This window comes from Hyalella azteca, unplaced genomic scaffold (genome assembly GCF_000764305.2).
Source record: "Hyalella azteca isolate HAZT.00-mixed unplaced genomic scaffold, Hazt_2.0.2 contig15455, whole genome shotgun sequence".
In the NCBI taxonomy this organism is placed as follows: Eukaryota; Metazoa; Arthropoda; class Malacostraca; order Amphipoda; family Hyalellidae; genus Hyalella; species Hyalella azteca.
In genome coordinates, this window is record NW_025945309.1 from 602116 (window position 1) to 628994 (window position 26879).

General features: G+C 43.6%; 2 protein-coding genes across 2 annotated transcripts; both read right to left on the reverse strand.

The window, feature by feature from the left end:
* Positions 1 to 3817, reverse strand: LOC108681030. The gene has a single exon (XM_018169986.2). It carries the CDS (start codon positions 3751 to 3753, stop codon positions 931 to 933), a length of 2823 nt encoding a protein of 940 aa, XP_018025475.1. The 5' UTR covers positions 3754 to 3817; the 3' UTR covers positions 1 to 930.
* LOC108681015 lies at positions 3805 to 26391 on the reverse strand. The gene is made up of 4 exons (XM_018169952.2): positions 26313 to 26391; positions 8478 to 8972; positions 7525 to 7966; positions 3805 to 7059 (listed from the first exon to the last, which is right to left on the reverse strand). Exons 1-4 carry the CDS (start codon positions 26351 to 26353, stop codon positions 3805 to 3807), a joined length of 4233 nt encoding a protein of 1410 aa, XP_018025441.1. The 5' UTR covers positions 26354 to 26391.
* Positions 26392 to 26879: the final 488 nt, after the last annotated feature.

Below are 26879 nucleotides of genomic sequence, written 5' to 3' on the forward strand. Positions count from 1 at the left end.
GGTGCATTTTTGCAAATGAAATAACATCTAAATGAAGATGTAACTAATTAGTTAACAGTTTTCTATAGTTAAGCAGCTTTAAAAACAACTAAATTGCTCATTTTCAGTTAATACAATTAATAAAATCGATAATCTATCCAACTATTCCTTCATATACATACATATTTTACTGAATTTAAATCATAGTTTTACGAGTGCTAGAGACATTAATGAAACTAAATCGTGTAATCACTCACTGATTTGATAACATAAAATTATTTCCAAAGTTGGGCGAAAAGAGCTGGATTTTATAGGGCCATTCGATGGAGGACCCAATGAACTGTCGACTTCTTGGTAGGCAGCAGTGGACGGAGATGCCCAGATTCCCTAACTCGAGGCTAGAGATCGGTCTCGTCAGCAAGCCTACGTAAGCCTAGATGATTATTTTAGTGGTTTATACCATTGCTCCTTTCTAGTAACAACCTTTATGTTAGCCCATTGTCTAGTCGTAGGTAAGTTCTACACTCGTATTTCAAGAGTTTGTTTCGCAGAAACAATCATGGATTAAGAATTGAAGCACAACAGTGTTAGTGTTGACGCGGTGAGTTTGACTGAACAAACAAACCCCAACACTTATTTATGAAGCATAGCTAGCGATGATTATTTCGTGTCGTAAGTTAAGAAAGCAAATCACTAAATGATTAAAGAAAAAATACACATTTCGAGTGCAAACGCGAGACTATAAGAGCTCTTCTCGCTGACACATCTACGGAAGCTGATGAATTTACATTATTCAGCGCAGCGCACATCCTCCTCTCCTGTCCAAGAATTTACATGAGCTATCAAAAAATTTTGGTTTGCAGCTTAATTTGTTACATATACTTTATATCTCATAATTTATGTTAGCCTACGTGTATTCAACTCATTATAAAGAACTATTTAGGCCTGATGTTATGCAACAGGGACGGGGACGTTGTAAGTATATTTAGGAGGCACTCGCAAGGCACTCGAACTCACACCAGAGAAAGACTTGTAATTATCCAAAGATTCGGTGTTGCCTTTGACCGGTACGCGTGATCCTTCGAGCCAAAGGTGATCTTCGTTATTCTTGACCGTGATGTTGCGTTTGAAGTCAACAGGTCTTCGATATTTATCTCTCACCTCCGATAACTCTCCAAACTTTCCCTCTACCTTTAGGAGGCAGTTAGGTCGCTTAGCGATGTTTCGTTTGAGTTCAAGCTTCGTGAACTTGTCACTTAGCTCGGATATTTCCCCGAAGTCTCCTTCGAGCTTGAGTACCGGCAGATGTCGGAGAGCTAGGTGCCGGACAGCTCTGTGTCCCTTGAAATGGTCGCTATTTTCAGTGAGTCTTTCAAAATGCCCCCGCGACTTGAGGTTGCCGCTGTGCCGCTTAACGATGTTACGTTTTACGCCACTGAACCTCTTGAATCTATCGTGCATCTCCGAAGCAACACCAAAGACTCCTTCCATTTTCAAAACGGCGCTGTGTTTCTTAGCAATATTGCGCTTGGGCTCGTGACCGTGGAAGTTAGCTTTCAACTCAGAAGTTTGTTCGAAGTCGCCTTCGACTCGGAGATTCGCGCCATGCCTTTTCGCGATGCTTTTGCTGCTTTCATGAGCTTTAAATTTATCGTGATTTTCAGAAGCTTCACCAAACTCACCTTCTACATTGATCATATCTTTGTGCCGTTCAGCGATGAACCTTTTTACTTCATGGGCCCTGAATTGATCGTGGATTTCCGAAGTTTCTCCGAAAACACCTTCTTGCTTGAGGTTCGCAATGTGTCTCTGTGCAATGTCCCTTCTAAGTTCGTGCTTCTTAAATTTGTCTCGAAGCTCAGACGTTTCATCGAAATTGCCCTCAAGTTTTATCGCGTTCGAAGGCCTCTTGGCGATATTGCGCTGTGTCTCATGAGGTTTATATTTGTCATGTAGCTCAGAAGTCTCTCCGAATTCCCCATGCATCTTCATCATGGCACTGTGCCGCTTTGCGATCACACGTTTTACTGCAATAGGCTTGAATTTGTCGCGCAGTTCCGACGTTTCTTGGAAATCACCTTCTAGCTTCATTTCAGCGTCGTGTCTTTTAGCTATGACACGTTGCAATTCATGTGGCTTGAATTTGTCGCGCAGCTCCGAAATTTCCTTGAAATCACCTTCAAGCTTCATTTCAGCGTCGTGTCTTTTGGCAATGTTACGATGCAGTTCATGAGGTTTGAATTTGTCGCGCAGTTCCGATGTTTCTTGGAAATCACCTTCAAGCTTCATTTCAGTGTCGTGTCTTTTGGCAATGTTGCGATGCAGCTCATGTGGCTTGAATTTGTCGCGCAGTTCCGAAGTTTCTTGGAAATCTCCTTCTAGCTTCATTTCAGCGTCGTGTCTTTTGGCTATGTTGCGTTCAAGGGCATGAGGCTTGAATTTGTCGTGCAGTTCAGAGTTCTCACCAAAGTCTCCCTCCAGCTTCATTTTTGCGCTGTGACGCTTAGCGATAAACCTTCTGAGTTCGTGAGGTTTGAACTTGTCCTTGAGCTCGGATGTTTCACCGAAATTTCCATCTAATTTCAAGTGAGTAGGATGACGACCTACAATATTCCGTTGCAGAGGAAGCAATTGATATTGGCCATGTACTTCAGAAACTTCGTTGCTAAAATCTCCTTCAGGACGTAAATTGGCTTCATGCCTTCTAGCAATACATCTTGTTGCTTCATGAGCCGGAAATTTTTCTTTTAGTTCAGATGAGGCATTGAAGTCTCCTTCCATTTTCATTTCAGTCGGGTGTCTTGCAGCAATGCTCCTCAACGGCTCATGTCTTGGAAATTTTTCTCGCAGCTCTGACGTCTCACCAAATTTTCCCTCTGGTCTCAGAGACGCCACTTGTCGAGGAGCGATGTTCCTTTGCAGATCCTGAGGTTTGAAACGATCCTTTAGCTCAGTGGAAGAGTTAAAATTCCCCTCAAGCTTGAGTGTTGTTCCGTGACGAGCAGCAATGTTTCTGACTCCCTCGTGTCTGCTGAAATTGTCATGCAATTCTGATTTGCTATGGAAATCTCCCTCCATTTTTAGAGTGCTGGAATGTCGCTTTGCAATGTTTCTCTTATTTGGATAGGTTTGATACTTCTCCTTTATTTCGGATACGCTACTGAAGTCTCCTGTAAACTCAATGTGGTCTGAGTGTTTCCCAGCAATTTCACGTTTTGCACTCAATCGCTTATATCGATCGTGGAATTCAGTTTCGCCGCCGAAGGAACCATCGGTGACAAGTTCCCCTTTGTGCGGCGGAGCTATGCTCCTCCTAACTTGGTTCATGTCGAAATGGTCGTGGGGTTGAGGAAGGCCTTGAAGGTCCCCGTCCTGCTTCGAGCTATCTTCATGACGTTGATGTGTGTTCCTGTTAGCTTCAGAATTTCTTCCTGGTATGCCTTCAATTTTCCTTGCAAAATTTAACGGCTTTGTAGTGCGTCTCGAATTCTGCGAAGCATCGTTTCCCGTACCCTGAGCTTGGACAGGAGGCGCAAGTTCATCTGGTGTGTTGGCGTTCAGACTTGCTTTAGTGTCAACGTTTTGTATTTTAGAAACAGGCTCATGAACATGGAAATTAGATTGATTCCTCTGCTCCTTCGTGTAAGTCTTTTCTGATCGAGGTGCAAATGTAAAGAAGCGAAAGCTTTCTCGAACTTCGGTGTTGCCTTCAAATTCACCAAAAGACTGAAGACTGTCAGGAATCTTGTAACGGGACTGGCGCTTGGGGATCATCTAGAAAATAATGAGAAAATTGCCACACAGAGATAATTATTTTACTTAAGCCTAAGCTGGTATGATACGGCGGAGAAAACCTTTCATAGGAGTTCCTTTGTAATTATTTCGGTACTCTTCTTGATTAGCGAGCCGAATATTGCCAGTACCGCCAATGATAGTGAGTCCAGGACCAGAAGGTAGCCCAGATTTTTCAAAGTTCTGCTCACGCTGAACTTTGTCTTCCTCAGGTTCTTCATCGACGACCTCTTCGGTCTCTTCTTCTATCTCTTCGTCATCTAGAATATTCGATGATAATGAGGGCTGTTGTTCCTCTTCTTGGTTCTGTGTAATTTGGTTTGGGATGCTATCAGCTATGTCGTCCTGCTCCTGCTGTTGCTGTTGCTGCAGCTGACTAATCGTCTGAAGATTGTCGACAGGTTTCAGCTGAGTAGTCTTTGCTAAGGACGAAGGCAGGAAGTTCTCATTATACTCAGTTTCTTTTGTAATATCTCCCTTGGTTTCAAGAGTATCAGCTGGCTTGCTGCCTTTAGTTTTCGGCTTGTTCAGCCCCAAAAATTTACCTTCGTACTCTGTTTCTTTATGGAATTGTCCGTCAGATCGCAAATTGTCTTGTTGGGGCTTTGCTTTTCCTTTGCTACTGGCGTTCCCTGCAAACTGCTTTAGATTTTCGGTACCTGCGTTCAATTTACCGCTAGCGCGAAGATTATCTGCACCCTTCTTTGGAGTCACCTTTCGACCAGTGTTAGCGACAAAATTTTTTTTATACTCCAAATCCTCTTTTAACTCCACAGAAGGTCTGCGCGTAAATTGGGAAGTCGGTTTTGAAGACTGCTCAGGTTTTTTGGTATGAAATTTTTGGCCGTACTCGGTTTCCTTTTGGAGTTCACCAGCAACTCGAATTTGGTCTTGACTTTTGATTTTCTTGACTCGATTCCCTTTCGCACCTAAGAACCGTTGCTCGTACTCGGTATCTTTTCCTAGATCTCCTTCAATACGAAGGTTATCATTGGCTTTAACTTTTGCTGGTCGAGTTGCTTTACCGCCTTGATACCTCTGATCGTACTCGGTATCTTTTTCTAGATCTCCTTCAATGCGAAGGTTATCTTCGGATTTAACTTTCTCCGGTCGATTTGCTTTGCCGCCTTGATACCTCTGATCGTATTCGGTATCTTTTTCTAGATCTCCTTCAATACGAAGGTTATCTTCGGCTTTAACCTTTGCAGGTCGAGCTGCTTTGCCGCCCTGATACCTTTGATCGTACTCGGTATCTTTTTCTAGATCTCCTTCAATACGAAGGTTATCTTCGGCTTTAGCCTTTGCAGGTCGATTTGCTCTACCGCCTTGATACCTCTGATCGTACTCGGTATCTTTTTCTAGATCTCCTTCAATGTGAAGGTTATCTTCGGCTTTAACCTTTGCAGGTCGAGCTGCTTTGCCGCCTTGATACCTCTGATCGTACTCGGTATCTTTTTCTAGATCTCCTTCAATACGCAGATTATCCTTACCTATGACTTTTGCAGGGCGAGCACCTCTAGTTCCTTGGAATTTTTGATCATATTCTGTGTCTTGAAAGAGATTCCCTTGAATCTTTAAGTTGTCCGGTCCTTTAACCTTCTTGGGTCGCGCAGCTCTTGCTCCTTGATATCTCTGATCGTATTCTGTATGATTTTCTCGCGTGCCTTGGATCTGCAAGTTATCAGTAGCTTTGATCTTCTTAGGTCTCAATGCTCGGGCACCTGTGTACCTTTTATCGTACTCGGTGTCTTTCTCTAGGTCTCCTTGAATTTGTAAATTATCTCGTCCACGAACAACTAATGGGCGAACACCTCTGGCACCTTTGAACCTCCTCTCGTACTCTGTGCCGTTCGCTAGGTCTCCTTCGATTCGCAAATTATCTCCTGCCTTTACTTTAGGAGGTCGAGTAGTTCGAGTACCTTGGAACTTCTGGTAGTATTCAGTCCCGTTTGACAAATCACCTTCTATTTTCAACGTGTCTTTTCCAATCACTTTCTTGGGTCGAATTGCGTTCAGTCCCCGGAAACGACCGTCGTACTCGGTCTCTTTTTGAAGTTCGCCTTCAACTTTTAGACTGCCTTTCACTTTTATCTGTTTAGGCCGTGCCCCAGCAATGCCTTTAAACTTCTTGTCATATTCTGTATCACTTTGAAGTTCTCCTTGCACTCTCAGGTTATCCTGTGCTTTTATTTTCGAAGGGCGGCTAGTGTTCACTGCTTTAAATCGTTGATAATATTCGGTGTCCTTTTGCAAGTCACCTTCAGATTTGAGTGTGTCTTCTTGCCTTTTTTGTTTGGGCTTCACTGCATACAATCTTTGGAATCGTTGATCGTACTCTGAAGACTTTTCGATTTCCCCTTCTGATTTCAGGTTATCTTCTATTCTCTTTCCGCGAGGTCGTTGAGTTTTTTTAATTCCAAAATTTTGTTCATATTCAGTGTTTTGGTCAAGGCTTCCTTCGATCTTGAGGTTATCGCTTTTTTTATCTCCGCGAAATCTCTGAGCCTGAAACTTTTTGTATCTCAGGTCGTACTCAGTCTCTTGCTCCAAAGTCCCTTCAGATGCAAGATTATCTTGTTTCTTGGCAGCCTTAGATCTGGGGGCTTGTTTTTCCGTGTAGGTAGTCACGTATGTTGTCTCTTTCTGCAACTCACCACTTTGAGCTAAAGTATCTGACTTCCTTACAGGCCTTTGTTTTCCGTTAGGCACATTCTGAAACTTCGAGTCGTATTCAGTATCTTTTGAGAAGCTTCCTTCCGGCTTGATGTTATCTGAAACTTTTCTCAATATCGAACGCGGAACTTTCTTATCGGTGTAGCGATCTTTAGTTTCAGATTTGCCATCCAGTTCTCCGGACTGCTTGAGGCTCCCAACTTGCTTGATGCCTGGTCGCTGAACTCGAGCTGTCTTATACTTAAACTCTTGCTGTGTCTCACTGCCTTCTCCTGATACTCCTTGTGGCTTGAGACTCGTGCCTAGTCGAGTGGGGCGAGCTCGTTCCCCTCTTTTCTCTTGATAACTCGAGTGGGTTTCGGTTAGGTTGCCTGACACACCAGTGTGCCGAAGGCTTGTCTTCGCTCTGATCGGTGGTTGGCGACCTCCCCTGACTTCTTTATATTGAGATTTAGTTTCACTGTCATCCAAAGGAAGGTATTCATTCGAGTAGATATAGGCGTCTTGGCGGCGCCGAGGTCGAGTGCCTGTCTGCTCGACGTACTGGGACTTGGTCTCGGTGTTCGTCTCCAATGGTAGTGACTCGCCCTCGTATCCAGCTGCGTACTGTACTCGCTGAACGAGAAAAATAATTAAGCATAATATTTGTACAACAGATGATTATTTAAGTACATGTCATGAAAGAGGAAAATAAAACGTTTCAATTTTTGAATGGAAGACATATTCTCTAATTAGATAATTTTTTTACTGTAATGTTGGCAATAACCACGTAATCCAAAGGTAGTTCATAACGTGTTCGATCTTCTGTGCCTATTAATGTAGATAGATTTTAGTGACAATTACAATAGCTAACTCAGATGTTCTTCTTAGCTTGAAGTAATTGCTCACCATACTTACGCTCAAACGTGTTTCTGCTGCTTGGTTTTTCGCCATTAGTGGGTATAGAACCACAAGCCAGAACTTGAGAAAATAGCCATAATAGGTCAGTATATTGAATATTAAATGATTTAAAATCGTTCGAGCCGCTGTGCGTAGCGCCCCAAGTTACTTTAATGATCTAATGGCAAGCCAGGATCTTACCTGCGGCCGCGCGACGCGGTCGTACGCCGGATACGCAGCGTGGCTTTCGCTGGCTTGCGGCAGTTCACTCCTAGCCTCGTCGTCGACGATGATCAGGTCCCCAAGTGATCTAGACCTCCTGATTTGCTGCCTTTGGTCACGAGGGGGTGCGGCGTATGCCCGCCGGGTCTCACTTTCCTGCGGGATGCCCGCGAGATCCTCGTCGATCACGATCTCCCCGTAGGATTTGGATCGCGCCACGGGCTCCCTGGGTTGGCGGGGTGGAGGGCCGTAGGCGCGACGGGTCTCGCTGTCAGCGTGAAGAGGATCGACGTCTTCGTCGATGACGATCTCTTCGCCCGAGACGCGTAGGGGGCGCTCGCGTGGTGCGCGCCTTAGGTCGTGGGCTGGGTAGTCGGCATGAGTTGTGGAGTACCCGATGTGGTCGTCTTCTTCTCCCGGACTGACAAAAGCAACATATTTAGATCATTTTTTCTGGCTAACGATGATCGTAAATCACGTATGCTTCGTAAATAGCTGCTTGGTGTTAAACTGAGTTTATATAAAGAGAGTTAGTGGACCGCTTTCTCTAATATCACCATTTCTACAGTTGAAAAACAGAAAACTTTTGAAAATACCGATTCCTCTACAGGTGATATATTTTAAAATGATAAAGGATAAAAATACAAGCAGCTTGAACGAATGATCTTCACTGACTTTCTAGCTGTGATCAGTTACCAGGTGATGCATGAACCGTCGAGGAACGGAGCTGCGCTGGGTAGCTTGGGAATCTCGTATTCATTGTAATTATTTACGTACTTACCCACTGCGGTTAAGAAGATGCAAGGGGGAGGGGAATGAATGAAAATACTCTGACTTGAAAAATGGATATAATTTTGTGATTTACGATCAATTTTGTGGGCTAATAATTGACTTGTTTACCTAATTATCAATTAATGAAGATAAGGACTCACGTGTCGAGGACGATCTCCGTGCGAGGGGCGCGCCGGGCGGGGGCGACTGCCTGCGCCAGGGGCTGCCGGGACTCCCTGACGGCGAAGCGATCGTCGTCGTCGTCGTCGTCGTCTATGACGTATTCGCCTCGCTGACGCGGCTCTCGCTGGTAGATGGACACGTCCCTGAACTGGTCTGCGTTGTCGGGGTAGAACCCGTCGTATTGAGGCCCCTCTTCCTCGTCGTAGTAACCGTCGTCGTACCCGTCACCGCCCTCAGGGTAGGGGTAGTCGCTCGGGTATTCCTCCTGGTAATCCTCGTATTGCTCACCAGCTGGATCGTACTCTGGATATCCTTCGTAATCTGCGTACGGATCAGCCTCCTGCTGGTAGTAGTCTTCTCCCTGCTGGTAGTAGTCAGGTTGCTGGGAGTAACCAGGGTAGTACTGCAGGCTTTGCGGTGCAGCGACTGCGCTGGGATCGTAGAACGCAGGGTCAGCGTACGCTGGGTCAGCTCTGGGCAGAATAGGAAAGACATTAAAATAGTTTGAAGTGGTCAGAATAGTTACTGAAGATTCCGATAGCTTATAGAATAACTGGGAAAGTTTGCAGAAATTATTATTGGGGAAATACTAGTGAACAGAGATACTGAGGAAATACTAGTGATACTAGATACAGAGATACTACTATAACAATACTATAGGTAAGTAGCCGTTGTGACAGAATTTTCAACGTTTAATACCTAAAAAATGTTGTATTTATATAAATATTTTTACGACAAGATGAAGGGCACGAGGTATAATAATATAATATCGGTGTTAGCGTTGATTAGGTCGTCGGACCTGTTGCTGATTATGAACATCGGAGAATTTTCACAGCTTGTTGCGTGTCTCGAACACGCAACTTGCCATTCCAATTTTGCTGTATACAAAGCCGCCATGCAACCTAACCGATCCGACCAGAACTGTCGCAGGTAGCCGTATCTCACTGCTCCAATCGTGGAAATCCAACCTGTAACCACTGAACCACCCCTTGTCAGCAACCGAACGACATCCGACAACGATGGCGTGCAACAGAGTGCAGTGAAGCGGCCGGCGTTCTCACGTTTAGAATAGTATTGTATCTTCGGCGTTGAAGAATATGCCTGCATAGCTAGGCCATGAGCCGCTTCACATGCAAATTAGGCTCGCTTGCCCCGCACGCAGGCGCCCGTTGTGCTCTTGTTCAGATAACTTACAGGAATAACTCAAATTTCGTCATGAAAGTCGGTAGGATTAACCTGACTGAGTATTTTTTGTCTGCGTAATTCTAAGGGATTAAGAGCGCGCGAAAAAGTAATGGAGTGGCGGACATGGCTCTAAATTTGAGGTGCTGTAACAGCAGGTCAGGTATGAGCTGACACCTGCACTAGCAGGTCAGGTAAGAGCTGACACCTGCACTAGCAGGTTAGGCATGAGCTGACACCTGCACTAGCAGGTCAGGTAAACACAGCTGTACACCTGCACGGCACAGCTGTACACCTGCACGACACAGCTGTACACCTGCACGGCACAGCTGTACACCTGCACGGCACAGCTGTACACCTGCATGGCACAGCTGTACACCTGCACGGCACAGATGTACACTTGCACGACACAGCTGTACACCTGCACGGCACAGCTGTACACCTGCACGGCACAGCTGTACACCTGCACGGCACAGCTGTACACATGCACGACACAGCTGTACAGCTGTATGACGCAGAGCACAGTACACTTATGTGTGCTTTAGATAAAGTGTACTTAGCACGTCGTAATTTGTCAGTCGAATCAACTTAGACACTGAAAATGCCAGCAGAATATACTAGATTCATTTGCGGTCCATAGAGAAAAGATAATTTAATGATACATAACAATAGACTAAAAACTTATTAAGGTATAAGGTAGGACATCGTAAGCGGCTGGGCTTTTTAGCTATACACTAATAACCGATAAACATTTATTTAGCACAATATACAGTAGCGATATCATATGCATTTTCGACACATTTTTGAGACTTATTTTCGTAGGAAAGTGGCGAGGTTAATCATGCTTACCAAATCATTTTACAGAAAAAAATTCTTTCCCCCTATTATTGTTATAAGTTTTTTTTTACATTTTATCAAGCAAGAATAAGTTTTTTCAGCCTAATATTGTTATAACATATTCATATAGCAATAATATAATTGGATGTCATACGTCAGAATTTAGTGTGTGGTCCAGAACCGATCGACATGCGTGATATTATCAAGACACCAGCCCAAAATGTCACGGATTTCAGCCCCATTTGATTACCATCAAGAATTTCGTACGCAAACTGTAACTTCTGATACATCCTTCGATCGATGGTGCATATTTTGAATACATATCAAAATATCCTGATTCAACAAGAAAATGATGAATGTGAACTAAATATTTGGAATTTGCAGACATTGTTTGACGAGTTTATTAATACGTGCTTAGCTCTGAACTGTGATTGGCTGTTAACGTGTTTAGCTCTGAACTGTGATTGGCTGTTAACGCGCTATTGGCTGTTAACGTGTTTAACTCTGAACTGTGATTGGCTGTTAACGTGTTTAACTCTGAACTGTGATTGGCTGTTAACGTGTTTAACTCTGAACTATGAATGGCTGTTAACGTGTAACACCACATGACAGATGCAAACGCATTCTTCTCTATGATTAAGTCCAGATAAAAGTTACAAAAATTTACAAATTTTATAGCATTCAGGAGCCGGACATATTTAAAAGTATATAACGTTAGAAGTCGGGTGAAGCAGTATAGGAGTCTAGCAGGATCGTCTGGCGCACGTCAAGTCAATGCTTGGAGCGACCGACACTCACACACCTCACTCACTGCCAGCTGGTGGGGCACTAGATCGACCAGCGTCAGGTGATGGGACCACGGCGTGACTGACGGTCATGTCTGCCCAATCCTTGAACCGCGGATACTTCTTGACTAATTATCTTCAAGGACGAAACACTCCACCAAGACTCTGTTTGAAAACTGCTACTTTCAAACGAGGGACCTAACAGTACAAATTTGTTTTAAGTTACGAGCCTCCTTGTCGGTTATAGGGTCTTTGATGTCAACCCCTGAGCCTCAGTCGCAGAGAACACGAAGAACCTTTCGAGGCTGAGCATCTTAGTCTCGCTGTTTTTTTTTTTATACGAGAAGATACGAGACAATACTCCCCGGACAATGCAACAGCTCTGTAATTTCCGGGAACGTATATCATTTTAACGGGATATATTATGCCTTTCTTAGCGTGAATTTAAAATAATGATTTTTTTCAGACATTTATTTTTACAGAATTTCGTCAGTTTTCAACATTTGAAGCTATTCAAGATGTTAAAATATATCGCTAACGCCTATACTTCTAGATGCAAGCAAATTTGATATTCGAGATAGAGCCCGCTCCCACTCTCCGATCCGGCGAGGTTCGTTTACACGAGGCCATTTGTGGCAGCCACTGTGAGGCTGTGGCCAGTACTAACCGCCACTATTACCGAGCTAGTGGTGTCGTGTAGAGGGGCACTGCCTGCTTCAGTGGCTAATAGCGAGTGGCGGCCAATAGCTATGGACGTGACCAAGTAACGGCTGCATGATTGGCTGAGAATGATCCCTGCTAAGATTATTTTCTAGTAGTTCGCTTGTAGCCTAACTTGCGTAACGTTTAATACCTTCCAAAAGCTGATATAAATTTTTTAATATGTTTTATTTCAATTACAATATTATTTGATTTGGAATAATAATATGTGCAATTCATCCTTATGTACAGCTTTGAGTATGATCTTAGGACATCTTAATATATATTTTCTTACTATTTATATTACTATCTACTACTGTATTAAGACTACCGTATAACATACGATCTTAACGCCTCGTAGCGGCCTGAAGGCCCCACCGTATAGTAGAGGGCTTGTATTGATAACATTTCTCTTCCTCAAATAATTAAATGCAGCAGTTGTGGCAGAAACAAAAATTAGAAATGTGATTAGTGAACTAAATTATGAAGAAGAGATGCAAATTGTAACCAAGTAAATATTGCTTACTTGTTAAAAAAGTAGTTATTGTTTACTTTACTATAATTATTATTGTAACCAAGAGTGTACTAGAGTTCACTGGTAATATGTTCAACGTGGTACGCTGAAGGTCATGTATGTGGGGCATGGAGGTCAGTGAAGGGCGCGCCATTTGCGCTAAGTGGTCCTTAAGGGGACGCTGCCAGGGCACAGGCGCTGGTGCTGCTAAAGGGCGCTGGTGGTGCCAAAGGGCGCTGGTGCTGCTAAAGGGCGCTGGTGAGTGGTGCCAAAGGGCGCTGGTGGTGCTAAAGGGCGCTGGTGCTGCCAAAGGGCGCTGGTGCTGCTAAAGGGCGCTGGTGGTGCCAAAGGGCGCTGGTGCTGCTAAAGGGCGCTGGTGGTGCCAAAGGGCGCTGGTGGTGCTAAAGGGCGCTGGTGCTGCCAAAGGGCGCTGGTGCTGCTAAAGGGCGCTGGTGGTGCCAAAGGGCGCCGGTGTTGCTTAAGGGCGCTGGTGGTGCCAAAGGGCGCTCATTAAAATGTCGTTTCACGGCTGGCAAGCTCTCATATGATGTTTATTAGTTTAGAAGAATTAGGTATTCATTAGTCTGTATGTTATTCAGCAAATATTTCTTGCGTGACACTAAGGAAATTAGTTGACAACATCTGAAATGTCATTTAAATATTATTTCAATTTGTCGATCGATGAGAACACATTTTCTACGAACGTTTCGATTGCAATAAAACACTGAAAGAAGAAGTAAGTAAGGACGATGAAGAAGTAAGTATCGTCTAAGTATCGACGTACTTCTTTCCCTTATATGGGTCACGCTGGCCCCCAGAAAAGGGCGCATCAGTAAACCATTGTACATATCAAGAGCAACCTACGAGTCATTTTTGGACATATTAATTTGACCCATTCATGTCTCTGAGTAAACTCTACGGGGCACGGAAAGGAATTTGTAAGACAACGAAGTTATTCAGAGAAAACTCCACAGACTGTATATAAACATTTTCTGCAATAATTAAAAGTTTGAAATAATCCTCAAGTTGATTTGTTTCTGTATTTGTTCTCGCTCTTGGGGGCTTTAAATTCTTGATGCTATATTTCCTTCAAGCGATTTGGGTGTATAGGGGGAAATATTGCTACTGTAATAGAGATTCGAGCAAAGCTAAGGCGTCAGTTTCCATTTAAAAGTTTTTTAATCACTCTTCCGGCATTTAGATGGATAAAAATCATGTTAAAACTTTAGTTTCAACGATAAGTTCCGTATTCTTCGTCCAAAGTTTGCCTGCATCGTCATCATCTCTATAGTCTTTAACAGACGGTAACCTTCATCAGGACTTCTCTCTAACCTTCTCTATATAAGACAGCATTTTTCGTCTCGAGTTTACTTGTACTGTACCAAACTAATGATCTCTAAATGATGTAGCTCATGATCTCTAAATGATGTAGCTCATGATCCCTAAATGATGTAGCTCATGATCTCTAAATGATGTAACTCATGATCCCTAAATGATGGAGCTCATGATCCCTAAATGATGTAGCTCATGATCCCTAAATGATGTAGCTCATGATCCCTAAATGATGTAGCTCATGATCTCTAAANCATGATACCTAAATGATCTTGCTCATGATCCCTAAATGATCCAGCTCATGATCCCTAAATGATCCAGCTCATGATCCCTAAATGATCTAGCTCATGATCCCTACATGATCCAGCTCATGATCCCTAAATGGTCTAGCTCATGATCCCTACATGATCCAGCTCATGATCCCTAAATGATCCAGCTCATGATCCCTAAATGATCTAGCTCATTATCCCTATATGGTCCAGCTCATGCTCCCTAAGTGATCTAGATCCCCCATCCTGTATCGCTCGCCCCCAGGACGCAGGCCAGGAAGTTCGTCTTGAGAGAAAGGAAGCGCTCAGTCGATGACGGCACAAAAGCTTGCATCCTAAGGCAGCTCTGCAATCGATGGGTGCCACGGTGCGGGAGTCTGGGTGCCTGCAGTCTGACTCACGCTGCCTCAACACGCCATTATTTACGCATGATTTGATTCATTAGCTTTTGAACATGTGAATCGACGAAGTTAATAAGGCGTAGAAAGTGTTGGTACACGAACTTTGCTATATTATCGCGTATTATTTAAAATCTGTCATGAGGATATATAGCCCAACTAAATGAATTATTCTGAATGAATAATGTTACTGAATGAAAACATTGAGATGGAGCAGAAAAAAATCCACCTTGAGTTGGTCGCTTGTCTTTGCCCTGCTACTTGGTTAACTTGGTTGTGCTTGAAAGGTTATCCATTATTTAAAATCCCGTCACCCCGAACCGCATCTTCCAGTTAATAATTAATAAACTAAAGTACCGTAATGAAAGGAAAATAATTTCAAATACACTATCAACCCGGAACTTCCATCGAAGTTCTATTTATAAATTGAAATGAAACTTAAACTTTTTATTTCTGTATCAGACCAAAGTTAAAATAAGTTTCCCGTTTGAATGTAACCCTCCTCCGCATTTATCAATGTTAGAGAATTTCATAATAAATAAACAATGTCAAGTTAATATCCGTACACGGTAATTATCTTGGATACGAGAGCCTACAGCCCCTAGCTATTTGAGTATATTTGAAGTGACAGGCATGGGAACCTTACCCAATCTTTAAGTCTTTATTAAAAAAAATGCGTTTACGTATTATTCCGATGATTTTTTACAAGAGACAAAGAAGTTTTGTCTTCGATGCGTTTTACAATGAACGTCGATGAAGAAATTTTGAGAAATTTCTTATGAATATAAAGCCTTGGATTGTTTTTGAAAAAGTTGTAGCGGTACACTATTAAAGTTACTAGATCCATTTCGATTGATCATGTACTTCAATCTTGGTAAATTGTGTACAAGTTTCGGTATGCATAAAATACAATTTATACCATTATTTATTCTGTTCATGTTTAAAAGAGGTCAAGGTCATCTGTATGCCTCAATCACCTCGTGCCGTGATTGGGAATAAGTTTAGCCGTTTACTGGCGATAACTTCGTTATTTATGAGCAGCAACCTTCCTTGTAAAAGCTTGACGTCTTCTTGCCGCCTCGCCATCTGCAGGACAATCATATTTTATGGACGGCCTTGACCGGAGCGTTGGCGGTGCAGTTAGAACTCCTGCAACCTAACGCGGTGATATCTGTGGTGGCGTTAGTTAGAACTCCTGCAACCTATCGTTGACATCTGTGGTGGCGTTAGTTAGAACTCCTGCTACCTACCGGTGACATCTGTGGTGGTGTTAGTTAGAACTCCTGCACTTTATCGTTGACATCTGTAGTAGCGTTAGTAAGAACTCCTGCTACCTACCGGTGACATCTGTGGGAGCGTTAGTTAGAACTCCTGCTACCTACCGGTGACATCTGTGGGAGCGTTAGTTAGAACTCCTGCAGCCTACCGGTGACATCTGTGGGAGCGTTAGTTAGAACTCCTGCAGCCTACCGGTGACATCTGTGGGAGCGTTAGTTACAACTCCTACAACCTACCGGTGACATCTGGGGTGGCGTTAGTTACAACTCCTGCAACCTTCCGGTGACATCTGTGGTACCTAGCGTTAGTTAGAACTCCTGCATCTTATCGTTGACCTCCATGGTAGCGTTAGCGTTAGTTATAACTCCTCCCGCCTAACGCTGACTTCTTGTAGAAATTATGATTATGTTACAGATGGCCGACCATAGACATAGATGCACGCATAAAAATAATAGGCACGAGCGCCAACTGTGATTGTTGGGAAGAAGTCGTTCCCGGCAGCAGAAAAGTTTCGTATGTAGAGGAATTGCCAGCCCTGATGACGGAACCGAATTAATCCGTACAATGAATACTTCTGGATTCATATTTCTAAACAGAATACTTGTTGATAAATATATTATCTCAAATTTAATATCATCCTTGCAAATTATACGCGATATCATTATAGTTTGAGAGTGATTATTGCGATTATGCGTTGCGGCATAGCTTACAATTTCTTAAGGATCCTTCGACAGTCTCGCTTTATTTATTGAGATAAGAAGGTAGTTAAGTCGTCTTTCTAATAGTTTTCTAAGTATTAAAAGTAATAACGCCCTGGAGATGAAAAAATACATGAATGTCGCATGATTGTTGTTTTAAATAATTTCATCCAAGGATGAAACAATTATGGCCCTAAAAAGGATGAATAAATACATTGATTGTTTTGAATAATTACGACCCTGAGGCTGGGTGGATCAAACTGCGGTCAAGGAAACAGAAGCTGCGGCCACACGCGATCTGCTGACCAATCGATGCCTGCGCTGGGGCTGCCGCGCTCGACGTGAGCCTGCGCAGTCACCGTAATGTTTACGGTGACCGTAATGTCCACGGTGACTGTAACGTCTACGGTGATTGCAACGTCTACGGTGACTGTAACGTCTACGGTGACTGTAACGTCTACGGTGACTGTAACGTCTACGGTGATTGCAACGTCTACGGTGACTGTAACGTCTACGGTAATTGCAACGTCTACGGTGACTGTAACGTCTACGGTGACTGTAACGTCTACGGTGACTGTAACGTCTACGGTGACTGTAACGTCTACGGTGACTGTAACGTCTACGGTGTCTACTGTGACCGTGACGTCTACTGTGTCTACGGTGACCGCAACGTCTACGGTATCTAAGGTGATCGTAACATCTAGGGTGTCTACTGTGACCGTAACGTCTACTGTGTCTACGGTGACCGCAACGTCCACGGTATCTAAGGTGACCGTAACGTCTACGGTGTCCACGGTGACTGTAAAGTCTACAGTGTCTATGGTGACCGTAACGTCTACGGTGTCTACTGTGACTGTAAAGTAACGTCTACGGTGTCTACGGTGACCGTAACGTCTACGGTGTCTACGGTGACCGTAACGTCTACGATGTCTACGGTGACCGTAACGTCTACGATGTCTACGGTGACCGTAACGTCTACGGTGTCTACGGTGACCGTAACGTCTTCGGTATCTACTGTGACTTAGCGTCTACGATGTCTACGGTGACCGTAAATATACGGTGTATAACATGAACTCTAAAGTTCTAAGGTGTCTACGGCCTCCTAAGTTCTAAGGTGGCCAATAAGTTTCTTGGAAATTTCGTGTTTAGACAATCGTAAGTTTGCGGCAACCGCGTACTCAGAAACACCGAATGCTTCAGAAGAGCTCAGGATTATTTGCTTCTCTGTGTTGAATAATGAATATATATACTCCTTGTATTGCATACTGATTATACTCTTTGTAAAAATAATGAATATACACTCTAATATTCTCTATTAATAATGATTAGAACACAGTATTAAATTATTAGGAGACATCGGCATCCAGTCATCCATCTAATCGCGAGCAGCAATTCCTGCTAACTAACTCTACGGTGTTTACTCACAGTATTTAAGTATCTTCCAATGAACGATCAAATGAAGTTAGTTCCAATAAACGCTCTAATGTTCACTCATGCTGAACTTCAGTATGCAGCAGATCAAGAATTTCATCGAAGACGTAATCAGTAGTATATTGAGGCACATTTTGGGCAGCTTGATTAGCAAGATAATAAAATTTGCATCATCATGTAGTGTGTTCTTCATAATCAACCTTCAAAAAGTGAACTGAGTAGCTGAAATTACGTTTCCTGTTCTGTAACTTTGCCTGGTCTAACGTGTAAATAGGGCTCTTGAGTAGGCGTTTAAATTTTTGGGGAATTTGAAGTTCTGAATTTGAAGTTTTAGGTATGAAATTTCTGTTATTCCGGGCTTTAACGAATAAAGAGCAACAATACGGATTCCGAATGCTTTCTTCGATACAGAGATATTAAAAAGATCTCGAAAGGATTACCGTGACCTCTAATGATATTACAGAAAGTTGTTCGCTGACTTGCCATTATGGGCAGTCGCTATTACGATCCTATAATGTGATGGCTATTAACTGTGCTACATCACATTACTTTTATAGCGGCTTGATGAAGACTGCCACGCCGACTTCAACTCCGCCATGATGGTCGGTCATTTGATGCATTGATGGACGATGGTCGGTCATTTGATGCATTGATGGACGATGGTCGGTCATCGAGACGATGGTCGCATGTTTAGCTATCAGCTGGTGGCTATATAGACCTCATCACTCAGAAAAAATACGTGGTCATGTTGTCGGAATAGTGACACACTTTTTGTATGTAGCACGGATACGCCGCTTTACCGGCTGAACTGGGTCAAAATGACCCAATTAAAAGCAAAATATGTCTTACTAATTGGACAGAGTCTCATTCATTTTAAAGTTTTTGTTGCCCTCGACGATGGTTGGGCAATCACCGGGCCAACTGACCCGTTGGCTGTCAAACTTCCAAACGCTTCGATTGGGCCCCACTGATGGGCCTGGTTCAGTGTGCCCCAGCACTGGGCCAACTGACCCGAAGGCCGTCGCACCTCCAAACGCTTCGATTGAGCCCCACTGATGGGCCTGGTTCAGTGTGCCCCAGCACTGGGCCAACTGACCCGAAGGCTGTCGCACCTCCAAACGCTTCGATTGAGTCGTGCCGATTAACCCGGAGGCTTGCAAGGAGCGTCGCGCATGCAACACGGCCGGCAGATTCGTGTCAGAAACGACATAGAACAAACAGGGACATCGACATTCGTCAATGACGATCCATTTTACGAATCATGGGCGGCTTACAGGTGGCCAGCCATCACTCGCCGTTGTCTCGGCTACAGTTCTCAGCGAGGTTTATGGATGAGGCGGTATGGTGTCACGTCTCGCCTTGACGAAGAAAGTTCACAGGAAAGTTCGTGACCTGAGAGTGACCTGCTTATCCTGCATGTCACGTCGCTGGTGTGACGAACAAAAAGTTTTTGGTAGTTCTCATAATGCAATGCGAACGCCATCACTACCATATAGAGTGTACGTCCTCACTATCATATAGAGAGTACGTCATCACTAGCACATAGAGTGAACGTCTTTACTGTCTGTAGAGTGCGCGTCATCACTATCATGAAGGGTTTACGTCATCACTGTCATGTAGAGTGTACGCCATCACTGTCTGTAGAGTGCACGTTATTATTATAATGTAGAGTTTACGTCATCACTATCATGTAGACTGTTATAGAGTGTACGCCATCGTTATCATGTGGAGTGTGCGCCATAACTATCATGTTGAGTATACGTCATCACTATCATGTAGAGTGTACGTCATCGTATAGAGTGTAACTATCCCTTCAGCCAGCATCCCGACACCACAAACGCTGCAGCGTGTGATGACATCGTAAGCACTTCAAATCGATCAAATCAAATCGATCTTCAAAGTCAAATCGATCTCGCATTACAGCGACACATCGTGTTGTATTTTGCGGCACATTTGTTAATATCTGAAGATTCTCTTCTGATGATATCTTTTTATTCGTAGTGAATACCACCGTCCTTATAGGGTGTTTTTTTCCTACGTTCTTGTAGAACATGAGTGCCCAAATTACTTGATTCTCCCGAACGGTATCAGAGCAGCAGATGTAATAGCGCCATTATCAGCCTCTTATCGCCGTCTTTGTTGAGATAACAAACGCTTGTGCTTCACAATTAAATGTCGTGTGTGAGTTCAGTGAGATTGGCCGTAATATTACAACAAACCATGCAGAGCTCTCCTGAGCAGCCAATATCAGGAGGGGTGGCTTAACAGTTCACGGATATTTGTAAAATAAAAGCATTTCCTTATGGTAAAAAAATGAAAACACTTTCATTCACTGACCAGAGGTTAGACTCGAGCTGTGATAAGTTCTTTGAAGTGTACAACCCTACAACACAAACAAGCCTAGAGGTGAATGCAAGCATCATATCTGTTCGATATTAATTCTGTGTATGAGATAAATAGAATTTTATTGAACAAGCTTATGGTTCAGACATCCCGTGCCTGCTGCTCTAGACGTCCAGCGGCCATGACCTTGACGTGACATTGCATGTTAAATAGCTTCACAATATTTATAATTTAGCTAAAATCTCAGCCTGCAGAACGCGAATCTCAGGGCATTAGGCCGCTGACGACAGGCTTATCTGCTGATGGATTGCAGCCCAGATAGCATTAAGCAGCGCGCCTCGGTTATCACTAAGCAGCGTCTCAGCTACATTTTATTTAATAATTCATTGTATCTGTTTATTAAATCTAATAATAATAATTTCATGATTCGTTTATCTTTCAATAATATAACAAGTATGTCACGCAGAGGTAAGGGAAGTCAAGCGACTTCCCTGGCTGCCACTGATAAGGTAATGGTGAATACAAGCTTATCTCTGGTACAGGCAAGCTTACCTCTGGTACTGGCAAGCTTATCTCTGGTACAGGCAAGCTTATCTCTGGTACTGGTTCTTAAAAATGGCATGGAAAAAGAACTACATCGACTCAGGTGCCAACACAAACCGATCGTTCTCTCTGCACTTTGCCTTATTAGTAATCAGCAATATGCAAGTATAAATAACATAGTTTAGACGTTGGTAATGCAGAATGGATAAATATAATTTAAACCTACAGAAAGCTGTTTCAATTGCGACTCTAACGTTGCATGTTGTAGGTTGTCATCCCTGTATTCTCTGCCCCTGTAATGCCGGAAGTCGTGATGTCGACTTCACTAATTGCCAGAGACTTTTTACCCGTGCGCAATGTGCATGGTTTGAGACTATTCCTGCCTGATTAGTGATGACGATATGCGTGCCTGATTAGTGAGTACAATATGCGTGCCTGATTAGTGAGAACGATATGCGTGCCTGATTAGTGAGGACGATATGCGTGCCTGATTAGTGAGTACAATATGCGTGCCTGATTAGTGAGAACGATATGCGTGCCTGATTAGTGAGGACGATATGCGTGCCTGATTAGTGAGTACAATATGCGTGCCTGATTAGTGAGAACGATATGCGTGCCTGATTAGTGAGGACGATATGCGTGCCTGATTAGTGAGTACAATATGCGTGCCTGATTAGTGAGAACGATATGCGTGCCTGATTAGTGAGGACGATATGCGTGCCTGATTAGTGAGTACAATATGCGTGCCTGATTAGTGAGTACGATATGCGTGCCTGATTAGTGAGGACGATATGCGCGCATGATTAGTGAATACGATATGCGTGCCTGATTAGTGAGGACGATATGCGCGCATGATTAGTGAATACGATATGCGTGCCTGATTAGTGAGGACGATATGCGCGCATGATTAGTGAATACGATATGCGTGCCTGATTAGTGAGGACGATATGCGCGCATGATTAGTGAATACGATATGCGTGCCTGATTAGTGAGGACGATATGCGCGCATGATTAGTGAATACGATATGCGTACCTGATTAGTGAGGACGATATGCGCGCATGATTAGTGAATACGATATGCGTACCTGATTAGTGAGGACGATATGCGCGCATGATTAGTGAATACGATATGCGTACCTGATTAGTGAGGACGATATGCGCGCATGATTAGTGAATACGATATGCGTACCTGATTAGTGAGGACGATATGCGCGCATGATTAGTGAATACGATATGCGTGTCTTCGCTGCTGCTCAGCCATCAACACAAACACGGCTTCGTTGTTGGCTGCGAGTGTAAAAGGCAAGGTCGTCTCTAATTTACGTTTACAGGCTGCCGGACCTTTCCTTCATACATCATTTAGGCACATACATACAAATTAGCTGGTGCGTGATGCATGCTGGTTTCTCTTGACGTGAAATGAGAATCATCGCCGCTTTACCGACGGCCAGCTATTTAGACCGCTGTTGCCCCTCCAACCCGCCCTCGCGAGGGCTGCCGATACATCTGGGTGCATTAATACGTGCTTGTACACGGGGACAGTATGTAGTGGCGGCCAGTATAACTTACAAATACTAATCGCCACTATTTACCATGCTATTGGCCTCGTGTATAGGCGCTACCGGCCACGGAAGGACCCAATAACCCGTTACATGAGGCCAGTATAGCATGATAATTGTTGCAGTTAGCAGCTAGAAAGATAGCTCTGGTGCCGTTATTTATGACCCATTGCTGTCATTTGTGCCCAGTTTTGGTTAGCTCACAGTTCTTATACTTTGTTCCAGTGGTGCTGTTTAGTCCCAAAGCTTTTATTTAGATTTATGGGCAAGATTTCAAACATGTACGTATATATTATTCATGTTGAGGCGGCATGCGGCGAGCCCATGTTGAAGGAAAAGATGATCGTATAATTCAAGGCTGCGGTGCTGTTCTGAGTCACACATGCTGCGGGCGTTCAAAACCAACTTTAAAATCGATGCGTCACGATGAAAACGCAACTTAGGACCATCGCACAATTGATTCAGTATCAGGACTGACGTCAGTGATAAGTGTGGACCGTGAACAGGTCAAGTTCAGAGCAGACTTCATTGACGGCGTCATGCTCCCTGACTGCGCCACTGTACCATGACTGGACCACTGCCCCCCTCCCAACTGTGCCATAGTCCCTGACTGCGCCATTATATCAACGACGTCTTCAAGTCAAGCAGTTCATCCTCTAGTCTGGGGCCATTACGCCTATACGGCCTCCCATTCATCACTCCAGGCAATGTCTCAGTTTCTTGCTAAAATATCCGTGCTGCGCTTGTTTCTTTCTTCTTCTATTCCAAATTTCGCTTACCATGGGATAGGTGGTCATAAATATCGATTGAAATTACTTTAGTCTATATGAACCTATTAAGTGATTACAAGATCAGTTTAACTTTAAGCGCAACGGGCCGTTGGAGATCAGACGAGGCAGCGATGGTCAAAAAGTGCCCATTTGATTTAGCTCTGCGCTCAGCAGCCCAAACGGAACCAATATAAGTGGAACCAATATAATTGAGTATTGATCAATGCTGCGGATAATTCTTTACGTAAATTAAAGGCTTAGAGACGCCATTTGACCTTGAGCCATCCACTCCCCATTTAGTGAAAAGTGGGCGATTTAGTTTAGCTGTTTATGCAGCTGTTGAAGCAGCTGTTTAGGCAGCAGTTTATGCAGCTGTTTAGGCAGCAGTTTAGGCCGTAATTTCTACAGCTGTTGCTACACTGTCAGTCCACAGACACGGACCGAACAGCTGAGCCTATAATGCCGTATCTGACCGTCGGACAATCTCTGGCTAAATATTCGTGACTGCAAGCAGAATAGATTTTATTTTTGAGAATACAGGCTACTAGCAGACGTCACAGCGTTATATTTTTATAATTAATTTCCTGTGAAATTTTCTTGTTATTTATCATAATAGTTTTCAAAGTAAAATAAAATCGAGGATACCATCGGCAACCCTGCGGCCGAACATTCAGTATATCATGCCGTGAGACCTTGTGTGCAGACTACGCACTTTACGATGGTTTGTCTAATTGTAAATATGATAATTTGTTCCCGCATTAAATAAAACAATGAGAACCTTGCTTGTTTCAATGGGGTCTCCTAAATAATACTTTAGCCTGCATCATCGCAGCACCAACTGATGACGAAAAAAATTCGTAGAGTTTTTTGCCTTGGGAGAAATTGCTCCCGGAAGAAATATATATAGAGGACGAGTTTTTCTGCTATAGGAATATAGTAAGAGTTTCTACGATATAAGAAGAAGTAAGAGGAGAGTTTCCCGCTGTAGGGTATACTAGCAGATGATCAGTTCACCCGTCACCTCCTCCCCAGGCCGCCTGTGGCAGTCAAGACGTCCGACGATATCCTGAGTGCTGACCTTGGCTGCACGCACACATTGCGTGAGCGTCAGGAACAAATGGCAACTGGGCCGGTGGCAATGGCATGGAAATGGCAGCTTTGGCAGTTGTGGCAACTGGGCAGATGTGTCAGCTGTTCAGGCGGCCAGGTGGTGGCGCTGGTAGATGTGGCAGGTGGCAGCGGTGTTAGATGGGCAGGTGGCAGCGGTGGTAGATGGGCAGGTGGCAGCGGTAGTAGATGGGCAGGTGGCAGCGGTAGTAGATGGGAAGGTGGCAGCGGTAGTAGATGGGCAGGTGGCAGCGATAGTAGATGACAGGTGGCAGCGGTAGCAGATGGGCAGGTGGCAGCGGTGGCAAGTGGGTAGCCGCCAGTGGTGGCAGATGGACAAGACGCAGATGGCGCGGTCGCGTGACCACATCGCGTGTCGTCTGCTCGCCCGAGCCATCGTCTGTCCGCCAACCGTCTGATCATGGCGCCATTTATTCGTCTGTTTCCTATATCATTATTTTCCTAAATCGCAAGCTAACAATGAATTTAAAAATATATAAAGCGACAAAGCAAATTCATTATATATTAATTGAAAACGATTCAACTAAATTTATGTACAATCCATTTACAATAAATTACAATTTACAATCAACAGAGACAGCCTAATTTGATCCAGAAAAATTCAAGCGTAAGTACCGAAATAATGAGATAACGAGCACAAAGTTCTATCGATCTAACCTTTCAAGCGTTGAAAACTGTGAGCCTTGATAAAGCAAACTTTCCATATAAAAAGATACAACGAATCTAGATTCCCTGAATCCGAGTAACCGGAAGAACCAAAAATATTAAAATAAGAAGAAAGGGACACAAGAACGTTCAGCGTGAAGGCGCACCAAATAATGAGGGAGGTGAGCCAGTGGCAGTTCAGAGCGATAACTCGTGCCACGATGTTCAGCAACCCTGATGAGCTGCTCAGCAGAGCGACTATCCTGACCATCATGTTTTACAAAATGACATAATACTCAGTCAATCAAATGTCTGGCACCGAAAAACGCGCATAAGAGTAGTAAGTGCTGTGCGGAGTAAGAGCAGTAAGTGCTGTGCGGAGTAAGAGTAGTAAATGCTGTGCGGAGTAAGAGTAGTAAATGCTGTGCGCAGTAAGAGCAGTAAGTGCTGTGCGCAGTAAGAGCAGTAAGTGCTGTGCGCAGTAAGAGCAGTAAGTGCTGTGCGCAGTAAGAGCAGTAAGTGCTGTGCGCAGTAACAGCGCAGGGTTGCCTTAACTACCAACAAACACATATTAAAGCTTCACTCCGTAGGTCACGGAAGCCTGCGGCGCAATCAATTCAACTCAAACGTCAAGTGCAGTTAATGTTTTGTTAGTAGGGCGCTGTTGAAGTAGGTTGAATCAACCGCTGCACTAGGTTGACGTCAGCATATAATTTACAGGATAAATGCCTTCTAATTATGACAATCTTAAGTCAATAGAATCGTGACTCCCATTAGAAATTAGGGCTGACATATAAGCGGCCGGCCGTCAGCCATTAACTTAATTTTTTTGATTCATGGAAGATCCTCATGAGGGCAGACAATCCACGCCGGAATGATTGCGCCATTAAGCCAATCAGTTCTGGATGGTAGTTGAATGGTGGCTTCATACAATCATTTCCGGGTGGGGAGTTGGATGATGACCCGACACAATCATTTCGAGGTAGGAATTGCTGGAGGCAGGTTCTAACGTCAGCATTTATATAGACATGTCGCCGATTTTAAGTATCACAGAATTTTCACAGCTAGTTGCGGTCTCGAACACGCAACTCAGTGTACCAATTTTGCTGTGCTTAACCGACGGGTCACCTTGCTGATTTTTACCAGAACTGTCGCAGGTAGCTGAGCCAGGAATCAAACCCACAACTCGCAGCTCTAACCTTGGTTTTCTGACCTGTATGACCCACTGGGCCACTCACATGGGTGATATGAAATCGGAAATGTGCAACAGATCAATTTCAATTCCATTCCAGATACAGCTCAGACAGAAAAGCTAAAAATTTTCAATTATAGTCTTTAGAAATAATATTGACCATCACTGTGATGTTCAGGGTAATAAAGATCCCACTAGTGTCGTACTTACCCCAGGGAGCGAGGCTGCGTTATGGCGACGTCAGCCGCCATCTTAGACACGATGGCTCATATACCGCTTCTTTTTAATACTTTAAGTTTCTACCTCTAGAAATAAAGACAAATATGAAGCAGGTAATTTATACAATGAAAGTCCTACGCAGTATATATATATAATCATCGTCAATAACGCGTGCGTCGCAACTGCCATTTTCATGATTTTGGTCGCCACACTTCAGTACAAAGAAGATTTCTGAATAAAAATGAATATTCTAGTGTTATTTAGAAAGCTTAAAAATTATTTTAGAAAGCTAAAAACCAACAAAGCTGTTTTTGATCAGTATAATGTAATTTTTCTATAAAATAAATGTTCGAGTTCAATGCAAGGCGGGAGACAGCTCAGACAGGCGACTTACGCAACATTGACCGTAGAAACTGCTAAGCACGATTTTATTCCAAAAAGTTGAATTAGAAATAAATATCATGAGACCCTTCCAAATACTTATAAGCAGCTTGTTCAATGATATTTCATACAGATTATAGGTCACTTCAGTTCACCATCTTGCAATGGAAATCATCA

What these genes read in the sequence shown, in the direction of transcription:
- LOC108681015 (XM_018169952.2), bottom strand. Translation starts at nt 26,353, where the DNA reads ATGGCGGCTGACGTCGCCATAACGCAGCCTCGCTCCCTGGG. An exon ending in ACGCAGCCTCGCTCCCTGGG is followed by an intron (nt 8,973 to 26,312) that starts GTAAGTACGACA and finishes TATTCTGCCCAG; the next exon opens with AGCTGACCCAGCGTACGCTG. An exon ending in ACCGCGTCGCGCGGCCGCAG is followed by an intron (nt 7,060 to 7,524) that starts GTAAGATCCTGG and finishes TTTCTCGTTCAG; the next exon opens with CGAGTACAGTACGCAGCTGG.
- LOC108681030 (XM_018169986.2), bottom strand. Translation starts at nt 3,753, where the DNA reads ATGATCCCCAAGCGCCAGTCCCGTTACAAGATTCCTGACAGTCTTCAG.